At 44.8% G+C, this 19684-nt stretch overlaps 1 protein-coding gene across 1 annotated transcript in view; it reads right to left on the bottom strand.

Annotated features, from left to right (window-relative positions):
• Positions 1-19684, bottom strand: part of cntnap2a (contactin associated protein 2a) — a 2445269-nt gene that overhangs the window by 588606 nt on the left and 1836979 nt on the right. Inside the window, exon 15 of the mRNA XM_038797786.1 lies at positions 18351-18478. Coding sequence (XP_038653714.1) covers positions 18351-18478 — 128 coding nt within the window. The remainder of the gene's footprint in view (positions 1-18350; positions 18479-19684) is intronic.

The following is a 19684-nucleotide window of genomic DNA, read 5'->3' on the forward strand; positions in this document are numbered from 1 at the left end:
CCGTAAATAACCATATCAAAATTGCAAAAGTACTAAAACAAGAAGAAAACAACAGAAGAAAAAGAGAACACAGCAACAGCAGAATCCAGCACTAATATCTTACAGCCGACCTCGCAACCCCCAACCCCTAGTTCAAGTCCAGTTTCTCCGTCCGCACGAAGGCCCACGCCTCCTCCGGGGAATCGAAATAATGGTGCCGATCCAAATAAGTTACCCACAGGCACGCGGGCGGCAACATTCCGAACTTTATCTTTTTTCTATAAAGCACCTCTTTCTTCCGATTAAATCCGGACCGCCGCTTAGCCACCTCCGCACTCCAGTCCTGGTAGATCCGCACTACCCCATTCTCCCAATTGCTGCTCTTCACCTTCTTGGCCCAGCGCAGCACGCACTCCCGATCACTGAACCGGTGGAACCTCACCAGCACCGCACGCGGGGGTTCATCTTCCTTGGGCCTCCTGGCCAGCACCCTGTGCGCTCCCTCCAGCTCCAAGGGCAGATGGAGAGATCCGGCCCCCACTAGCGAATTCAGCATTACAGCCACATAGGCTGTCAGGTCCGATCCCTCCAGCCCCTCTGCAAGGCCCAAGATCCGCAGGTTTTTCCGCCTCATGCGGTGATCCAGCTCCTCAAAGCGTTCCTGCCACTTCTTGTGGAGTGCTTCGTGCCCCTCCACCTTACTCACGAGGACCACGGCCTCCTCCTCTCGTTCAATGGCCTGCGTCTGCAACTTCTTGATGGCAGCACCCTGGGTGGACTGAATCTCTGACAGCCTTCTGTTCGTTTCCTGCAGAGAGCTCAGTACTTCATCCTTGAATTCTTTAAAGCAGCGCAGGAGATCAGTTTGTTGCTCCTGGGCCCACAGCCTCCAATCCTCTGGGGCTCCTCCGGTGGCCATCTTGGATCCCTTCCCCCGTTTTTTCTGAGGAGCTGCTGCTGTTTTTTCCCCCTTTCCACTCCGAGTTCGAGTCATGGACTGCAGGGAAAGTCGTTCAGCACACCTTCCCCCACCGGGAGACGTCGAAAAATTTCCGTTTTGGGCTCTCAAAAGAGCCGAAAAATCTCTTTAAAACGGGAGCTTCCAAATGTGTGGCTTACTGATCCATCACAGCCACCGGAAGCCCACCACTGTCATATATTTAACTCGGTACCGTACAGTGACATATATAACTCGGTACCATACACTGAAATCATTCGCATATATTTAATTCACATTATCTGAAATTCTGAGTTGTGGGAAGGGTTAAAACTTAAAAGAATTTAGGGAACTTGACTCTATGGCAGAAAAGTGGCAGCAATGACTTTTTTTCTAATATTTCTGCTATAAAGAATTACTGGGCTTAACTCTCCATTGGAAATAAACAAAAATGATGAGCAAATTTACTGCCTTTAAGTTTAAGTTTGTCCAAAATTGGAAAATAATTTAGTGTGTTAACTTGTAAGAGTTAAGTTCCCGAGAATAGAACTGAGCTTGCTTCCATGGAAAGTGAACAGATGTTGAAAGAAGGAAGAAATATGCTGATGGCAGATGGAGTTTCATTGTGCCAACATTTCAGAAGCAAGCACAAGCATCCCAGAGGAAGCAGAGACAAGTTACTCTGCTGCACTGACTTGGAAGGATAACGTCATGACTCATTGCTAATATTGCAAGCTTATCAATGATAAATTGAACCAGAATTATACGATACAATACAAATGTTGGCATCTCATAATTTGTGAGACATGACTGGTTATTTCTGAAACAGTTCTTTAAGATAAGGAGGTTCAGGTGAAGGGATTAAGGATTTGAATGATAGTCTTCAAATGATATTATTTCCAAGGTGAGTTTCCTGATCCCAGCGTCCTTAACGTTGTTTAGGAACTAATGTTTCCTACCACCACAGGAGGTAAACTATGAAGTTAAGTTCAGGAAACTGGAGCTCTGTGCCAATGTCTTATTAATTACATTGTTGAGGTTTGTTACTGTCAATTACATTGCTAAGGGAAACAGGCGATGGGTATTTGAACACATATAAATAGGGGATAGCTGGGACACTGGGTGCAGGTGAGGAGTGCCAACACTGAACAAAGTTGATAAACACTCTCATCAAGGAAGTGCGCCATTCTTAGTTTTGAGTTCACCAACTGGTACGGATCCCATTAACATTGTGCACCTGTACAATCATTTCGGCTGTTTCATTTTCATGAATTGGTGCAGGATACTGTTAGATATTTGAATTTGTTATTTGAGTTTGTTTTGAAGACATAGGGCTGGATTCTACGCAGCCCCATGCCGAAATCACGTTTGGCACGAGAATCGACTTTTACACGATAATCAGGCCCAGCGCCGCACCCGCGATTTTCCGGTCCCCGGAGAATCGTTTGCCCGCGAATCATGATGCGCGGCTGGGGATCCATTGCCAGAGGCCCTCCCAGTGATATTCCGTTCCTGACCTGCCGAGTTCCCGACGGCGTGGTTCTAACCATGTCTGGCCGGTAGGGACTCCGTCCGCGGCTGCCCTGGTGGGGAGCGAGGGTATCCAGCACTGAGGGGGGCCTTATGGGCGGCCGGGGCAGCGATCGGGTGGGTAAGATGAAGCGCCGCGGGGTAGATTGGTGGGACCTTGTTTCTTGGTCCTGGTGCACGGTCCGAGTCCTCCATCGCGTTCGGCTCGGCTGTTGGAGGCCGCCACTGTGCGCATGCACGGACTTGGAACTGGAAGTGCGGGGGCCCGTATTCGCAGCTAAACCTGCGAGAATCACTCCCGTGCCCTGCCAGCCCTGCAGGTAAGTGAATTGCTCTATATTTTTTCAGGAAAGTCTGGAGTGAAACGCCAGTGTTTTTACGTCGGCGAGGGGACATAGCCCCATTTTTGGAGAATCCAGCCCATGGTGAGGGAAAATTGGTATTTGACAGTATCATAAAATATTTATGTCCATTGGTGCATAGGCAGTTAGGAAGAAAATTAGCCACTGTGTAAAATAGTTTGCTGATTCATTGTCACCCTTTCTGTCTTACTTTCAAAGATCAGTTTCACATCCACATTTTCTGATCTAGAATTTTTTTAAAAAATCATTTAAACTATGTTCACTATGTCTTTTAGTTATTTTTTACATTTATCCACTTTACAAGAAATGATTGAAACGGTTATTATTTACAATTTACAGAGGGTAGCATGATGGCCAGTGGTTAGCACCGGGTCACTATCCGTGTGGAGTTTGCACATTCTCCCAGTGTTTGCATGGGTCTCACTCCCACAACGCAAAGATATGCAGGGTAGGTGAATTGGCCACGCTAAATTGTCCCTTTATTGGGGGAAAAATAATTGGGCACTCTAAATTTATAACTTTTTTTTAACCATTTACATGCTGGTCCTTTTTGGCACCCCCCCCCCCCCCCCCCCCCCCCCCCCCCCCCCTCCCAACCTTTGGTATCCCTCCCACTTTCCTACTGATTTTGGTCCCTGTCTTACGCCGTTTCCGCCGCCGTATATGGATTATTTGTCGCTCATTTTGCACTTATTGCTTTGTGAAGGGGCCTTCTGGCGCCATGTCGGTCTCGCCCTGGGTATCCTTCAGGCTTTTCCGTGGGTTTCTCCTCCGTTCCACTCCCCGCCCCCCTGTTCTTATGTGTTGTCTGTGGCCCTAGTGGTTTTATATGTCGTCCCCCCACCCTCTCCCATTCTATCAGTTATTGACTTCAAACAGATCCTGGAACAGGTTGATGAATTGCCCCCATGCTTTGTGGAAGCCATCATTCGACCCTTGGATGGTGTACTTGATCTTCGTCAGATGGAGAAATTCCAACAGGTCTGCCAGCCAGTCTGCAGCTGTGGGTGGTGCTGCTGATCGCCAATAAAGCAGGATTCTCCAGCGGCTGATTAAGGAAGCAAATGCAAGGGCGCATCCCTCTTCCCCGTATGAAGTTCTGTCTGGTCGATACCCCGAACACTGCCACTCTTGGGCACGGCTCCACCCTCACCGCCAGAACGTTGGGCATCGCCTCGAAGAAGGCTATCCAAAACCCAACAAGCCTGGGGTATGCCCAAAACATGTGGGCGTGGTTGCCGGGCCACCCTGGTACCATTCACATTTGTCCTCCACATCCAGGAAGAACTTGCTCATTTGGATTCTCGTTAGGTGTGCTCTGTGCACCACTTTAAACTGCATGAGGCTTAGCCTTGTGCAGGAGGAGGTGGACTTGGCCCTACTTGGTGCGTGATAGAAACTAACCTTTTATTATAGGTAAAAAGGGGTAAAGGAAGAAATTATTTAAAGAAATCATAATAACTAAATTTTAAATGAACCATAACTTAAGGAATGGCTGACTGCTTACGAAAGGATCAAGATAAGGAAGTGCAAGCTTTGCAAGTCAATCTGAGATAAAGGCTCTTTGTATTCAAGAACTTGGGCTAGGATCCAGTTTCATGTCCGTGGTAACTACAGAATCACCCCATGGAAAGGAATTTCTGCTGAGTAATCTTTTCATCAGCGCAATGTTGCCAAAATGGTTAATATTTAATTTAACAGACAGACATTTTAGATAAGTCAACACCAATCACGGATGTAAAGGGGACGAAACTTAATAGATAATGATCTTCTTAAAAGCTAGAGTATTGGGATGAAAAGCCATTCTAGAATCATTTCAATCTATTTTCTAATCTATCTGTCTGATTTGCAAACTGCTGTTTATTCTATTTAAAACTGTGTAGTCCTTTGTACTGCATATCTTAATTTGAAGAAATTACTAGTAACTGTTAATGTATTTTACATTCAACAATCTGTATTTGTGAAAGACAATCACTCCAATACTACAGGACTAGTCAAAACGTCCTAAATTCTGTATTTAAAAACTGACTTATTAGTAGACACTTAAATAAAGATTCAATTAACTTCAACAATATCGCAGTCTGAGATTTCTGTCATCTTAACCGGGGCTCCGGATAGACACAGGGATCCAACATTGCATCACTCCAGAGTCCCCACCCTACTTCCATCCCTAGTTCATCCTCCCACTTCCGTCTTGCTCTTCTCGCCCTTTCTAAACGTTGCTCGTATATATCCCCGCAGTTGTCTTTTTCCATAGTGTTCAGTAGCTCCTCCAACATTGTGTCTCTCGGGGCTCTAAGGTATCTCGTCATCTCCTTGTGGGGAAAGTTTCTGATTTGTAAGTGTCGGAGTTCCTGTCCGTTCGGTAGTTCTAGTCTCCCCTTCTGCTCTTCTAAGGTCGTGCGCCTGTCCCTCGTGTAGAAATCCCTGATTAGTAGCTTCCCCCCCCCGTCCTGTCTCCACCTCTTAAAGGTGACACCTAGCATGGTTGGTAGGAACCTGTGGTTGCTGCAGATGGGGGCTATGGTGGACACCTCTGTTAAACTGAAGTGTTGTCTCATCTGGTTCCAAGTTCTTAGCGTTGCTACCACCACTGGGCTGGATGGGTGTTTTGCCGACAGAGACGGGAGTGCTGATCTGGACTATTTTAAACTACTTAAACTAATGACCCTAGAGCTAGAAGCTAAAAACAATTTGTATTTGTATAGCACCCTTAATGTAATAAAGCATCCCAAAGAGCTTTACAGAAAAGTATAAAATAAGGCACAGCTAAAATGATTCTGTTCAAATTAATAGGTGTCTGAGATTTACCAAAAGTCTCCAAACTTTCAGGATAAAAATCAGCAGAACAGAGCCAGTTACATGTTCACCATTCAGTTAAGAACTTTGAAATCTCAGCCATTTTGGTATGCATCATTTTTTGGGGGGGTTAAGAACCGAATTAAGATCAGTAGAAGCTTTTCGCCTTTCAGCGTTTGATGTGTGTGAACACATAATAATTTTTGACAGTACCCAAGAGTTGTTTTGCTCTGATAATTTAAATCCCAGAACATCTCTGGCAGTGCTGACTGGTTTGATTGTTCCAAAACAGTTTGATAACTGCAGCATACATTTAGAAGTTATTTCACATCAACAGTTAGTGCCTTGATATCAGACTTTCAGCCTATGTTTATCAAACGGCAAAGCAAATACATGTTGACACCATTAACATGCTTGATGTTAGAAATACAAGTTGAATTTGTGGATCACTGTATTTGAACATTTACCCAGATGCCTCCTGCAATATCACATCTTAAGGCTGTCTGTGAGGTAAATATATTCTCTGCTAAACAATTTGCAGCATGCCTGGTGACATCAGCCCAGGTTTTCCTGCCAAGCTAACAAGAAAACTAATGAGTCTCTCCATTCTTTCCGCACAAATGGTGCACCAATTTCAGATCAAGGGCAGATCACAGTTAGTTGTGGAAGTTGCTTTTCTGAGTTACAAAATAAGTTGCCAAAGAAAGTGAAGTCTCGTCCTGTACTGACTTAAGTTCAAAAGTAAAACACTGAAGATGCTGGAATTCTGAAATAAAAACAGAGGGGGTCGATTTTCTGCCCCTGTTTTTGGAAGGCAGCAATGGTAGTGGGGTGGAGAATCGAGGATGTGTCCCAAAATTGCTCTGACGCTGGCATTTCCCTGCTTGATTGTCCTCCCACCGCCACCCCCTCAAACAATCATGTAACGGGGTTTCCGTCATGCAATGATGGGAACTCCATTTAAATACATTAACATACACTTAGCAGCCTCCCTACTGTATCATCCCACCACATAGGGAATTCCTCTGCACCTTCCCCTCCGCTGGCATGACATCATGTTGGCAGGGTTTACAACAAGTATTGATAAAGAGGGAACCTGGCAAACAGAGCCCACTGGGGGTGAACAGGTAAGTAAAGCTCCCAAGGGGTTAGGGGTCATGCCTGGGCAGTACCCTGACAGTATCCATGCACTGCCACCTGGCATTGCCAACTCGCACTTTCTCCCAGCACTGCTCGCTGGCACTGCCCCCACGAGGTGCCTGGGGGAACTGCTTGGTGGGTCCTTCTGTTGTAGAGGTTTGGGGTGGGGGGGGGGGGGGGGGGGGGGGTTCCCTGGGGTGTTTGTGTTCTTATTTTTATTTTTTTTACAATTGGGATACCCTTTAAAATAGCGGCCCGACCTTTCAAAAACATATGTTGCTGGCAGGGCAGGCTCAATCAGAGCCCGCTCCATCGGCATGGCATTGTGGACCCATCCCTCCCATTTTTTTCCCAAAATATTAAAATACCATCAAGGCAGCCAATGGACTGTCCCCCCCCCCCCCCTTTTCCTGCTGCCTAAGACAGCACTTTGAGAAAAAAAAATTTGCACAGAAAGTACTGAAAATACTCATACTAAATCAAGTACCCATTCATGACTAGTGCCAATAAACCTCTCTGAAACTTAAAATTAACTATTATAAGTGTGCAGTCCAATTCCTTCAGGTTTTAATTGTTCTTGGAGATATTAAAAAGGTTAAATTTCAAATTGAAAATTATTTGTGTTTCTTTTCTCTCTCAGTTAATCTTTCTTTCTTTCTCTTTATTTCCCTTCCAGTACCAGATTATACATTGCATTCACCCACACTAATTTAGACTTCTTTCTCAATCCTTATGCTGTTTACTTCAAAAATTTTCAATCTGATTCACAAGGAGGGAGACAGTTTCTTGCCTTATTTATGTTAATGTTGGTCTATCCCAGCAGATGTTGGTTTGCCTACTTTAAACCCATTTCAGAAGTGGGTTGAGGTCTTCCTGAATGGAAATAGGCAAATGGGTTCTGCATGTATTGAGTGTGATGTGGTAAAGTTTCAATTCTCCCAAGCCTCTGAAGAGTTTTGGAAATTATCTTCTAAATTTATTGCCTTGTTCCTGTTTGTTGATTTCACCAATTTCAAGGATTTGGTGCAGACCTATGCAGCCATCCCTGATCAACAAAGAGCAATCCTGATTCGGAATAATATATAGTGTCTCAGAGATGTTTGTACCTTTGTACCTCAGTGTTGCATCAAGCTGACCTTTACCTTTCAGCTTGATTCCTCCGATATATTGGAATTAAACTGATGAAATTTGGAGCGTAAATTTTTACAGCCATTAAACTGTCAGATGAAATTGAGACTTGAGCTCCTGTATCTGATTTGAATTCAGCACGATGGTCATTGATTTCCACGTTACTGCTCAAGTGTTGAATTTTATTTTATTATATTTCTCCGAGGAAGGTAATTTCTTGGTTGTCTCGTTCCAGTACCTTTTGGATGGAGCTTCGTAGCAGATTTCTTCTGCTTTGTAAACACAGACTTTCTTGAATGACCACTATTTTAAAAATGACCAATCTTGGCATTCCCAATTCAGGTGGGGCATTCTTTGCACCTGTGGACTTTCTTCCCACCAAAGCAGCGACATTGGTAATGGTGATTGACACCTTTATAGTCTGCTCCCCTGATCTTTGATGCAATGTACTTTCAGTTTTACATCCCCAAACTGAACAACATCACCAGCTGCTCCTGCAGGATTTCTCTTGAACCTCTTACTAAGTCCATTTTGCTTCCGTTTTTTGACCTGTCTGGCTTGGCCATTTGCACAGCTCTACTTAAGAGTTAAATCTTCCCGAGATTGTAAAAAGGACTGCAGTGGTTCAAGAAAGTAGCTCATCGCCACCTTCTGAAGGACAATTAGGGATGGGCAATAAATGCTGGCCCAGCCACCGACGCCACATTCCATATAGGAATAAATAAAAAGGTTTTCATCTGAAACAATTATACTATTATGGGCACGATCCAGCCCCCAAAAAATCAGAATCGGTTTTGGGTGGGATTAGAGGTGTTGTTCCCAACATTTACCCAATGATCTAACGGCAGTCTATTGCTATTTCGGGCACCAGCGAGGAATGGCCCCCCAAGGCCACACTTAGCATCATTCCCCATTGGCACCCTGATCTCTCGATCCCCCTGACCCAATCCCTGGATCCCTCAATGCCCCAACTCACCTGTTGGGGGGTCCTCAAGCCACCCCACATCCCACCATATTCCAGTAGTTCACCCTGTCCCCAATCCCCAGCAGGGAAAAATTGCCAGCTTGGCACTCCCCTTCCAGATTGGCAGTGCCACCTGGCACCCTGACAGTGCCACTGGTTGATACTGCCAGGGTGCCTAGGTGGCAATGCCAGATGCCAAGTTGATGGTGCCAAAGTGCCTGGGTGACAGTAGCAGTGCGAGAGTGCCAGCCTGCTTTGACATCGACCACTTGGGAGTCTCCGATCACATGCCCCCCCCCCCTCCCCAAGTGCCATGATGCCCGGTCCCCGTTTGTGGGGCCCAGTACTGATCGGTTCTCGGCCGGAGTCTCCTCAGCGAGGCTCGTTAGCTGTTCGATTCGGCCTCAGCACGGCTTGGTGAGTTTTTAAACTCACCTAACCATGCAACACTGGGTACCGCCCACAAAGATACATAGAAACATACAAAATAGGAGCAAGAGGAGGCCATTCGGCATTTCAAGCCCGCTCCGCTATTCATTATGATCATGGCTGATCATCCAATTCAACAGCCTAATCCCGCTTTCCCCCATATCCTTTGATCCCCTTCACCCGAAGTGTTATATCTAACTGATTCTTGAAAACATGCAATGTTTTGGCCTCAACTACTTCCACAGGCCGACCACACTCTGGGTAAATAAACTTCTCCTTATCTCTGTCCTAAATGGTCAACCCCGTATCCTCAGATTGTGACCCCTGGTTCTGGACACACTCATCATCGGGAACACCCTTCTTACATTTACCCTGTCTAGTCATGTTAGAATTTTATAGGTTTCCATGAGATACCCCCCACCCACCGCCCCCTCATTCGTCTGAACTCCAGCGAATACAATCCTAATGTCTCCTCATACGTCAGTACTGCCATCCCAGAATTAGTCTGGTAAACATTCGCTACACTCCCTTCACAGCAAGAACTCCTCAGATAAGAACACCAAACCTTCACACAATATTCGAGGTGTGGCCTCACCAAGGCCCTGTATAATTGTAGCAAGACATCCCTGCTCCTGTGCTTAAATTCTCTCGCAATGAAGGCCAACATACCAGCCTTCTTTACCGCCTGCTGTATTTGCATGCTTGCTTTCAATGACTGGTGCACAAGGACACCCAAGTCTCGTTGCACATTCCCCTCTCCTAATTTATGGCCATTCAGATAATAGTCTGCCTTCTCATTTTTTTCTACCCAGATTGTGACGTCTCCCGAGATCTGGTTAGATCTTTTTAGATATAACCATCGAGAATACTGGGAGAGGCGTCTCCTGGGATCTACCAACTGTGTCCCGCCCGATTCCGGTGGGATGTGGCCGCTAAATTGCACACTCTGGGCGGGATTCTCCCCTACCCGGGGGACGGGGGGTCCCAGCATAGGGGAGTGGCGGCAACCACTCCGGGGTCGGGCCTCCCCAAAGGTGCGGTATTCTCCGTACCTTTGGGGGCTAGCCCCGCGCGGAGTGGTTGGCACCACGCCGACTGTCGCAAATACCGGCGCCAGCGGCCTTTCAGGCCCGCCGCCCGGCAGCAGGGCTGGCCGAAAGGCTTTCGCCGGTTCGCGCATGCGCTGGCGGTGACGTCAGCGGGCAACTGCCGCTGACGTCACCACCGGCTCATGCGCGCTGTGGGTTTCTCTTCCGCTTCCGCCATGGCGGAGGCCCGTGGCGGCGGCGGAGGAGAAAGAGTGCCCCCATGGCACTGGCTCATTCCCTGATCGGGGGCCCCCGATCACGGGCTTGGCCACCGTGGGGGCACCCCCGGGGTCCGATCGCCCCGCACCCCCCCAGGACCCCGGGGGCCCGGTCGCGCGGCTGATCCCGCCGCCACCAGAGGTGGACCCTGCTGGGGGTCGGAGAATTTCTCCCTCTATCTCTGATGAAATCATCATTTAATGTTTTGCATTCCCAACTGTCAACCAAACAATAGCGATTGGGTGAATGAATCGATTCCTTCACTTTGTTTCCAACTGCACCGATTAAATTTGACCGTCTCAATTACAATGTTTCGGCGGAGACGCAAGTATGAATCTGTTATGTTCTTTGTTGTGGCTGCAAAGAGAAAGGATCAGAGGTGCCGCACGTCGAGGTTGTATAATATAGTACAAGGGGTTTAATTACAAGATGCTGCTCTCAGACAGGGTACAATGGTGAACTCCACAAAAGCCCCCAAAATGCTCCAATGATGTCATTGCACAACACGTGACATTACACCAGCCAATGGTGTTACTGTGATGCATGCCAGAATCAAAGGCTCTAATAAAATCCTCATAGGAAGCTGTCTCTTTGTTCACTCCCTGTCTGGCCAGCACATTCCCTTCTGACAGCATATTAAAAACTGCTATTCTGCCCTTGCTACTTTTACTCATAAGACCTGGAGAACTGTAGTATCAGGTGAAACAACTTCTCCAGTTTTGCCATTATTCAGCTTGTCTGGGGCACTCTACATTTAGGAAAGATTCTGGGAGAGGCAAGGTAGAGGTTATTGCTTCACCTGGGTCAAGGTTTGCATTACACACACTGCTTACCCTGCTAGTCACTGAGCTCTCCTCACGTATTCCTTCCCCAGTGTGTTTGCTGTGTTGGCCTCAAAGTCCTTCACCTACTGCTCTCTGCTGCTGCTGGACTGTTTCTGGTTTCTTACCATTCACTTATGGGTCCAGTCACTGCTGCCACCATCTGTTACTGCTGGGTTATCTTGCAAGACATTGATTTTCTAATTGTAGAAGAGATCTCGCTGGAGACAATGGTCTTTCCTTCAAAATTATTTTATGTATATAACTAACTACATGCAAGGCTACAGAACGTCAGGAGATAGCTATAACTCCTCTCTTAGGTACGACTCACTCAGCTTTCCTCAGTGAGTGACACAGTTATGACATTGCTCCTTACAAACATGCTCAGGAACTATTATTAGAGTAACCCTTTACTTAACACTATTCACTCAGGTTGCAGATGCACAGTTTTGGTATCAGATCACATTTTCACCAAATTGATAAATGTATTATCAACATTTCCTAGTTGCACTCCTCAAATCAAACAAAAATGGACGTGCCTAGGAGTTCGGAGTGGTGCTACACTGACATACCGGACAATAACTTGCTACGTACGGTGCTGCGGGATCCAGATTTTTATCACCTGCAACTGAGCCTCACATGAAACCAACCTGGGTCAATTTGATTTCATCGGAAGCCTAATGCTGCATAGTTCAGATTAAAAAAACAAGTCTATTCATTGCTACATTTTTGTAAAAAACAATCTGTCTCATGATGATTTCAAACAGTTAAAGATAAAGGAGTGTCTGGAGGAATGGATACAATTCAAAAATTACATCAAATGCATTACTCAAAAGTAATTTAGAAAAATATTCCTGTTCTGTCCCTCAAATCCCATTGTTGGATTGTTTCCGCTTTGAAGATCAGGCTCTGGTTTGGACTAACAACAGTGAGATTCTGAGCAGTGTTTGAGATGGGGCATCAAGCCTGGGGTTGTTCTTAGGATTCAAGGCTTTGAGAGAGGAACAGAGGGAGTGGTGCTGTGGTGCAACATGCTGTGTCAGACTGTTCCACAGGCTCTCTGTTCAACACCAAGACAACCCTTCCTACCATGTGTTTCACATTCTGCCTTTGCTTTTCTGATGTGCCTTATTGCAGGTTACTCTGCTCAGGCCTTGGGTACAGAATGGGACATGGGGAACGAGGTCTGCCCTCACCTCAAGGTCCCCTCTCCACATCGGGCCCATTCCACATTAGGCACCATCCCCCGATCTATGCCTCCATGGGTGAACTTATTTAGTTCTAACTGCTCCATCAAGACCTCTCACCCCCCCTCAGGCCTCACCTGCCCTCCCCACTATGAGAGCCCCTGCATTTACCTGGCCCTGAACTCGAGTCATCGAGTTCCAGTCTTGGTCATTGCTGCTGCTGAATCTACAGTGGGATAGAGAGCTGCTGACCAAACAGATTATCCAGCATCCCTCTGAGGCAGGAATTCTGTCCAAGTGAGGGAGAAATCCTGTATCTAGCTAATTAATGCTCCTTGTGGCTGTGGAGCTGCTGTGGCGGGCTGGGATACATTCCCTGCTGGCTCTTACGATGGAGGAGGGGGATCCCCACCCCCCATCCAAAAACTATCAATGTTTTGCTAAACACTACATGGTCCTCAATAAATTTTGTAACATGGTGGAATAAAGACTGCAGGCTGCTTTATCCATTTCACCCAATTCAGTCCCATATATGACTTAACCAAATATCAACTCTTCAGTATTCATTTTCTACATTTTAATTTAAATTACTTAGTTATTATTGATTCTAGCCCTATTGAGGGCAGCACGGTAGCATTGTGGATAGCACAATCGCTTCACAGCTCCAGGGTCCCAGGTTCGATTCCGGCTTGGGTCACTGTCTGTACGGAGTCTGCACATCCTCCCCGTGTGTGCGTGGGTTTCCTCCGGGTACTCCGGTTTCCTCCCACAGTCCAAAGATGTGCAGATTAGGTGGATTGGCTATGCTAAATTGCCCTTAGTGTCCAAAATTGCCCTTAATGTTGGGTGGGGTTACTGGGTTATGGGGATAGGGTGGAGGTGTTGACCTTGGGTAGGATGCTCTTTACAAGAGCCGGTGCAGACTCGATGGGCCGAATGGCCTCCTTCTGCACTGTAAATTCTATGTATCTATGCCCACTGTTCATATCCACCTTTGAGGTAAAAGTTCTTTTGTCACCAAGTTCATTCCTATTCCACAGCCTATTTATTTTTATTTTACTGTCCTTTGTGTTTAGCACTCAGCATTTGGGTGCTCTCATCTTTTCCATTGTTGTACTATTGAAGAATGGCTTAACAACCAAGCAATAGAAATCCTTGCTAAGTGCTGACCACTTGGAGAGTGATGGTGTTCAGACTCATCTACAACATGTTTGTTAAATCTACCGCCAATATTATTTTTAACTGAAATACAATCTATCACCTGAATCATCAGGCGCAACACCTCCAACATTATGTATTAGGACTATTCCTCAAGCATGATATCTCCAATTAATAACCTATGGTGCTCTCCTCCACTATGTGAAATGTTTTGATCAGAATTAATTTCAAAGTGAAACATATATATGATCTAAGGCCTTCTTGCACCAGTCTCTCACTAATCTTCATCTTCTCCACAATCAGTTCCTACATGTATTTTCCTTTCTGTCACAGTCCCTAACAACATGTACGAAATTCATTGTTAATACTGCTCCCACAGTTGTCTTTCTCTTTAACGTAACCTCTGCGTGGTAGACATCTTTCACACCACATTAATCTTGACACACATCATTTTAAAACGATGAGTTGGTAATTGTAATAGGATTCATGAGTGAGAGGAGGCTGGCAAGTATGATCTGTATTGAATCTGTGCAGAATACCAATTGTGTAAAAGTGCTTATTTGTAGTATTGTAGTTGGATGGGTAATGTTAACCTAGTCTGCCTGGTGAGAAGGCAATGGGGATCAGGTCATCCATCCCTTCCACACTTGCTTGGTTTTACTCTCCATGACATTGTCCATGTCCTGCCCTGGAGAGTTCAGTCTAAATTCCCCCCATAATATCATGACTTCATCGAACTGCAGACTTATTTGGTTTTAAACTTTGGTCTTGCACTGTGATCCTCTGGCCTTTACCGAGGTTCTTCGATAAAAACTTGCTCATTAAGCAGAAATTCATGCCTGACCTTTCAATATGAATCATCTTCTATTATTAATTCTATTTTAAATTCAGTTAAATGGTTTAACTGATGGTCTATTCATTAAAAAAAAGTAATAAATTATAAATAAGCATGCTATTAAATGCACAATATTTCTGGGTCAGGGAGAAAGATCAAGAAAGTCTTCATTGATAATTAATCCTTCTCGACTTTGAAAACAAAACCATTAGCTCAGATCTAGCAGATCAGAGAACACAGCAATATTTACTTACAACTGGAAAAAATGCAAGATTAATTATCTGAGGTTTAATAGAACTGTTAATTGTCTCAGATTGTTAAGATTAGCCGATTCAGGTTTTTAAGCCTCCGTCGTTAACCTAAGGTTGTGTAGAAAAACCCTTTGGAAGTATCTTTTTCCACAACCTGCAAAATACATCATGCAGAGTGTTCTGCAGGAAATCTTCTTAGCTGTCCCCATTTCTCCATGCGTGATGCTGTACCAGAAAATTCTACAGTAGTGGATCTAACAGGAGATTAAATGAGTCAGTCTGGCATTCCATTATGTGTGTGTGTTTGTACATGTGAATATGTGCATGTGTGATTGTGTAAGATTGCAGAGTATGGTTTCAGTACGTCTTATTCTCCTAGCTCCATTTTATTAAAATATTTCTCTTTGTTAAATTTTATATCAAGACATGGCTTGTAGAAAACAATTTTTGCTTGAATTTGATCCAATTATCAGCTCTCTGAAACGCCAATGGTGCTGACATTTCTCTGTCCATATGGAGACAATGGCCACATGTTGACACATAGGAAAGCAGCACACAAGGGATGGTTCCTTCTACAACTGTTCTAAATAGAACTTATCAAATAATAGGTTCAAATTCTGACATTCAAGCATCTTTATTAGCATTTTCTATGTTGTTGATCTCTTGTTTGGTAGCAGCACAGGCTCCGGCAGAGTCTCCAGAAAATGTGAACCTTATGTGACCTTTTAGGAGACTTATTGTAAACTCCTGGGAGGAGCAGAGAAAGAGGAAAAAACATGGGTTATTAAGGAAAGGAAAGCACAGGAAAATTTCTCTCCAATCCCCTGAAGACAATCAACACAATCCAAGTAATCTACAGACCAATTGTTGTCAACTTCCAAAGGTTCATCCTGTACAAGCTCCACTTCATCCAGAATTCTGCTGCCTGCATTCTATTCAATATTAAATCATATTCACTATTCAGCCCATTATTCCTTGCCATCTTTCATTGTTTTCTATGTGCCAATATTTAATCATGGTGTGGCAGAGACTATGGCCGAATTCTCTAGTCGTTGGAATTTTCTGTTCGGGCCGACAGCACACCCCAGTCCATGGGTTTCCTGGCAGCCTTGGGTGGCTTCAATGATAAATCCCATTGACAAGCGGAGGGAGTAGATAATCCCAACGCCAGCAAATGGCACACTGCCGAGAAACACACGACCGTGGGACCAGAGAATCCAGGCCTATATAAATGCAGGTTTTATTTTTATTTATTTCAATCTACTCATCCTTAATTCAAAATCCATTCATGGTCTCCTTCCAATCCAAGTCTGCAATCTCCTCTCACCCCATATTTTACCTTACATAATCTGGGCTGGATTCTCCGGTTCCCCAGCAGCATGTTTCTCGGTGGTGCATTTTTTGCTGGTTGTGGGATTCTCTCCTTCCGCTGCTCATCAATGGGATTTTCCACTGAAGTCACCCCAAGTCACCAGGAAACCTACGGGAGGGGTGTGCTGCAGGTGGGAACAGAGAATCCCAATGGCCAAAGAATCCCGGCCCTGATCTTCCAGTATGCGTCTTTCCCCCTCAGGCCTCCTTGCACCGTTGCTGGTGGAATCTTCAACTACCAGGGACTTCCTCTTTGGAATTATGTTCTCAATCCTTTAATTTAGCTTAATTATTCCTCTTGTCAAAAACCTCAAAGAAGCATAGCTTTTCGAACTTACCTTTGGTTTGCTCTCTTCGACCTACTTCCATTTGCTCCTTGGTGTCTGAGTTATCTCTCTCCTTCTCACAATAATGCACGGAATGCTTTTAGATTACCATTATCCTAATGTTATTGGCTACTGCATTGGGACTTTCTCAAAAAAAAGCATAAAATTCTTCTATTCAGGCTACAATTATTTCCAAATTAACATTGATCCACAGATTTTGTATGAACATTGGATTATTGGCTTTTTGATAACAAAGAACAAAGAAAGGTACAAGACAGGACCAGGCCCTTCGGCCCTGCAAGCCTGTGCCGATCAGGCCCGAACTAAAAATAAAACCTTCTGCCCTTACTCGGTCCGTATCTATTTCCTCCCTATTTATGTACCCATCCAGATGCCTCTTAAATGTTGCTAATGTTCCTGCTTCCACCACATCCTCTGGCAGCGCGTTCCAGGCACTCATCACTCTCTATGCGAAAACCTACCCCGCGCATCTCCCTTCAACTTTCCCCGTCTCACCTTGAACCTGTGCCTACTTGTAATTAATACTTCAACCCTTGGAAAAAGCCTCTGACTATCCACCTTGTCTATGCCTCTCATAATTTTGTTGACCTCTATCAGGACTCCACTCAGCCTCCATCTTTCCAATGAAAACAATCCTAGTTTATTCAACCTCTCCACATAGCCAACAGCCTTGAGACAGGCAACATCCTGGTGAACCTTCTTTGCACTCTCTCTCCAAAGCTTCCACATCCTACTGATAATGTGTGACCAGAACTGCACATAATACTACAAATGCAGCTGAACCAAGGTTTTATACAGCTGCAACATAATTTCCCAACTGTTATACTCAATACCCCGGCTGATGAAGGCAAGCATGCCATATGCCTTCTTAATCACCTTGGCCACATTGAGGGAACTGTGAACTTGCACGCCCAGATCCCTCTGTATGCTAACGTTCCTAAGGGTTCTGCCATTTACAGTATAAATCATACCTAGATTTGATCCTCCAAAATGTATCACCTCGCATTTGTCTGGATTAAACTCCATCTACCATTTCTGTGCCCAAGTCTCCAATCTAACTATATCCTGCTGTGTCATCTGACAATCGTTGGCACTATCAGCAACTCCGCCACTCTTCATGTCATCCACAAACTTACTAATCAGACCACCTACATTTTCATCCAGATCATTTACTACAAACAACAGAGGTCCCAGCACTGATCCCTGAACACCACGAGTTACAGATCTCCATTCTGAAAAACACCCTTCCATCTGCCTTCTGTAACCAAGCCAGTTCTGCATACATCTCGCCAGCCCACCCCGAATCTCATGTGATTTTAGTTTTTGTACCAGCCTGTCATGTGGGACCTTGTCAAATGCCTTATTAAAGCCCATATAAACTACATCCACAACCCTTCCCCCATCAATTTTCTTTCTCACCTCAATCGAGTTGGTGAGACATGACCTTCCCCGTATAAAACCATTCTGTCTGTGTTGCTGTGTAAGTTATGATGTACATGAATAATGCTCAAAAGTGAAAATTTAAAATAGCTTGTCACAGACTGCTATGAAGCATTCTTCATAAAATGCTCATGAAGCATTGTTTCATTATTTTTTTAAAAAAGGATCTCTTAAGTGAAAATGAAAAGTAAATTATTTCTGTGCCTCATTAGGTAGTGTAGAAATAATTCAATTTCCACAGGTTTCATTTAATTCATTTCCAACAGGCTTGGAATCACACCCTTGTACAAAATGTCAATATGTTTCCCTCAGTCTGGGTAAAGTTCAAATGACAACTTGTGAGACACAGAATGAAAAGTACTTACTGTCTCCTTGGCAACGCAGTGGACCGATTCCAAGCTTTGCTTCAGATCCTGAGCGGCTAGTGTCTCCAACTAATACCTGGCTTACAGGAAGATGATTTTTATATGCGAGAAGCCCAGTATCCTTTCTCCTGAAAAGAAAATTGACAAAAGGAAAGATAGATTATTATGCTTGAAAATAGCTGCTTATGCAGACTAAACTTTTAGCAGTACTTGTTGCAGATTTTCAGACAGGAACAACTTAAAAGAATAGGCGTCTTGTTAAAGGCGGGATTTTCTGTCCCGTCAACTCCATTTTCCGGCGCAGCCCCCGCTTGCAGGTACCTGGGTTTCCCATTGTGGGCTCTCCTATCTGTCGTGCAGGCGTGGGTGTATGGCAGGGTGGTGGATCCATCGACGGAGAATCCCATTTCCAAACACAGATTGAAATTGTTAAAAATTGCCTTTTAGTGATATGTGACATCATTATAATGAAAATTGTCTGTGTTTGTTTTATTTTTTTCTCCCACTAAAAACATTTGACAAAATATTTTTCCAATCCTTTTCATGTTGGCCACCTCGCTCCGATCATTCAATTGTAATGTTACACAGCAGGCTGCAATATCCTGCCTCTCACTCCAGGATCAAAAATCTCCCTAATTTATGGACATGTCAACACTTCTCTTGCTCATTTTCACAGGGGGTGAGAAGGGAAAATACACAGGATAGAGCCAAGGAAATGGGATGGAGCTCCAATGTGATACTTGAGAATCTCGAACCATGCCAATGACAAACACGTCCAGCACCCCAGTGCATGCTCCCCAAAAGGTTAGGAAAAAGAACAGTACAAGAGACTGTACCTGTGCATCCCCTGCATTCAATCTAAATATGCACTTTGCAAATTTATTTTTCTGGTGCAAAGTAGATGCATCGAGTAGACAGTTGCAAAATGAAAATGCCAGTCTAGAATTTGTTCAGTGGGATAATTCTGGTTAAAAGTTTACTTGACTACTCAGTACAGCATTTGCGTGTGTGTGTGTGTGTGTGTGTGTGTGTGTGGGGGGGGGGGGGGGGGGGGGTGTCACATCGTGACATATTGGGGGAAGTGTCCCCAATGTTCGCAGGGCACACCTAAAACGATGTACCCCTCCTGCTTTAACCACCTTTTTCAACACATTTTTTGAAAAACGGAGTTCTCACTCTTGCCTGACTGCTACTGCCCAGCATAAAATGGCTGTGGAGGCAGATTGAGGGCTTTCAGTGGGCAATAATTTGCCGATGCTAAAATGTATCAAGATTTTCAAAAAAGTTTGATCAGGTTCCCTGTGATAGACCAATAGACGAATAAGGGATGGGAT

Source organism: Scyliorhinus canicula, chromosome 5 (assembly GCF_902713615.1).
Source record: "Scyliorhinus canicula chromosome 5, sScyCan1.1, whole genome shotgun sequence".
Taxonomy (NCBI): domain Eukaryota; kingdom Metazoa; phylum Chordata; class Chondrichthyes; order Carcharhiniformes; family Scyliorhinidae; genus Scyliorhinus; species Scyliorhinus canicula.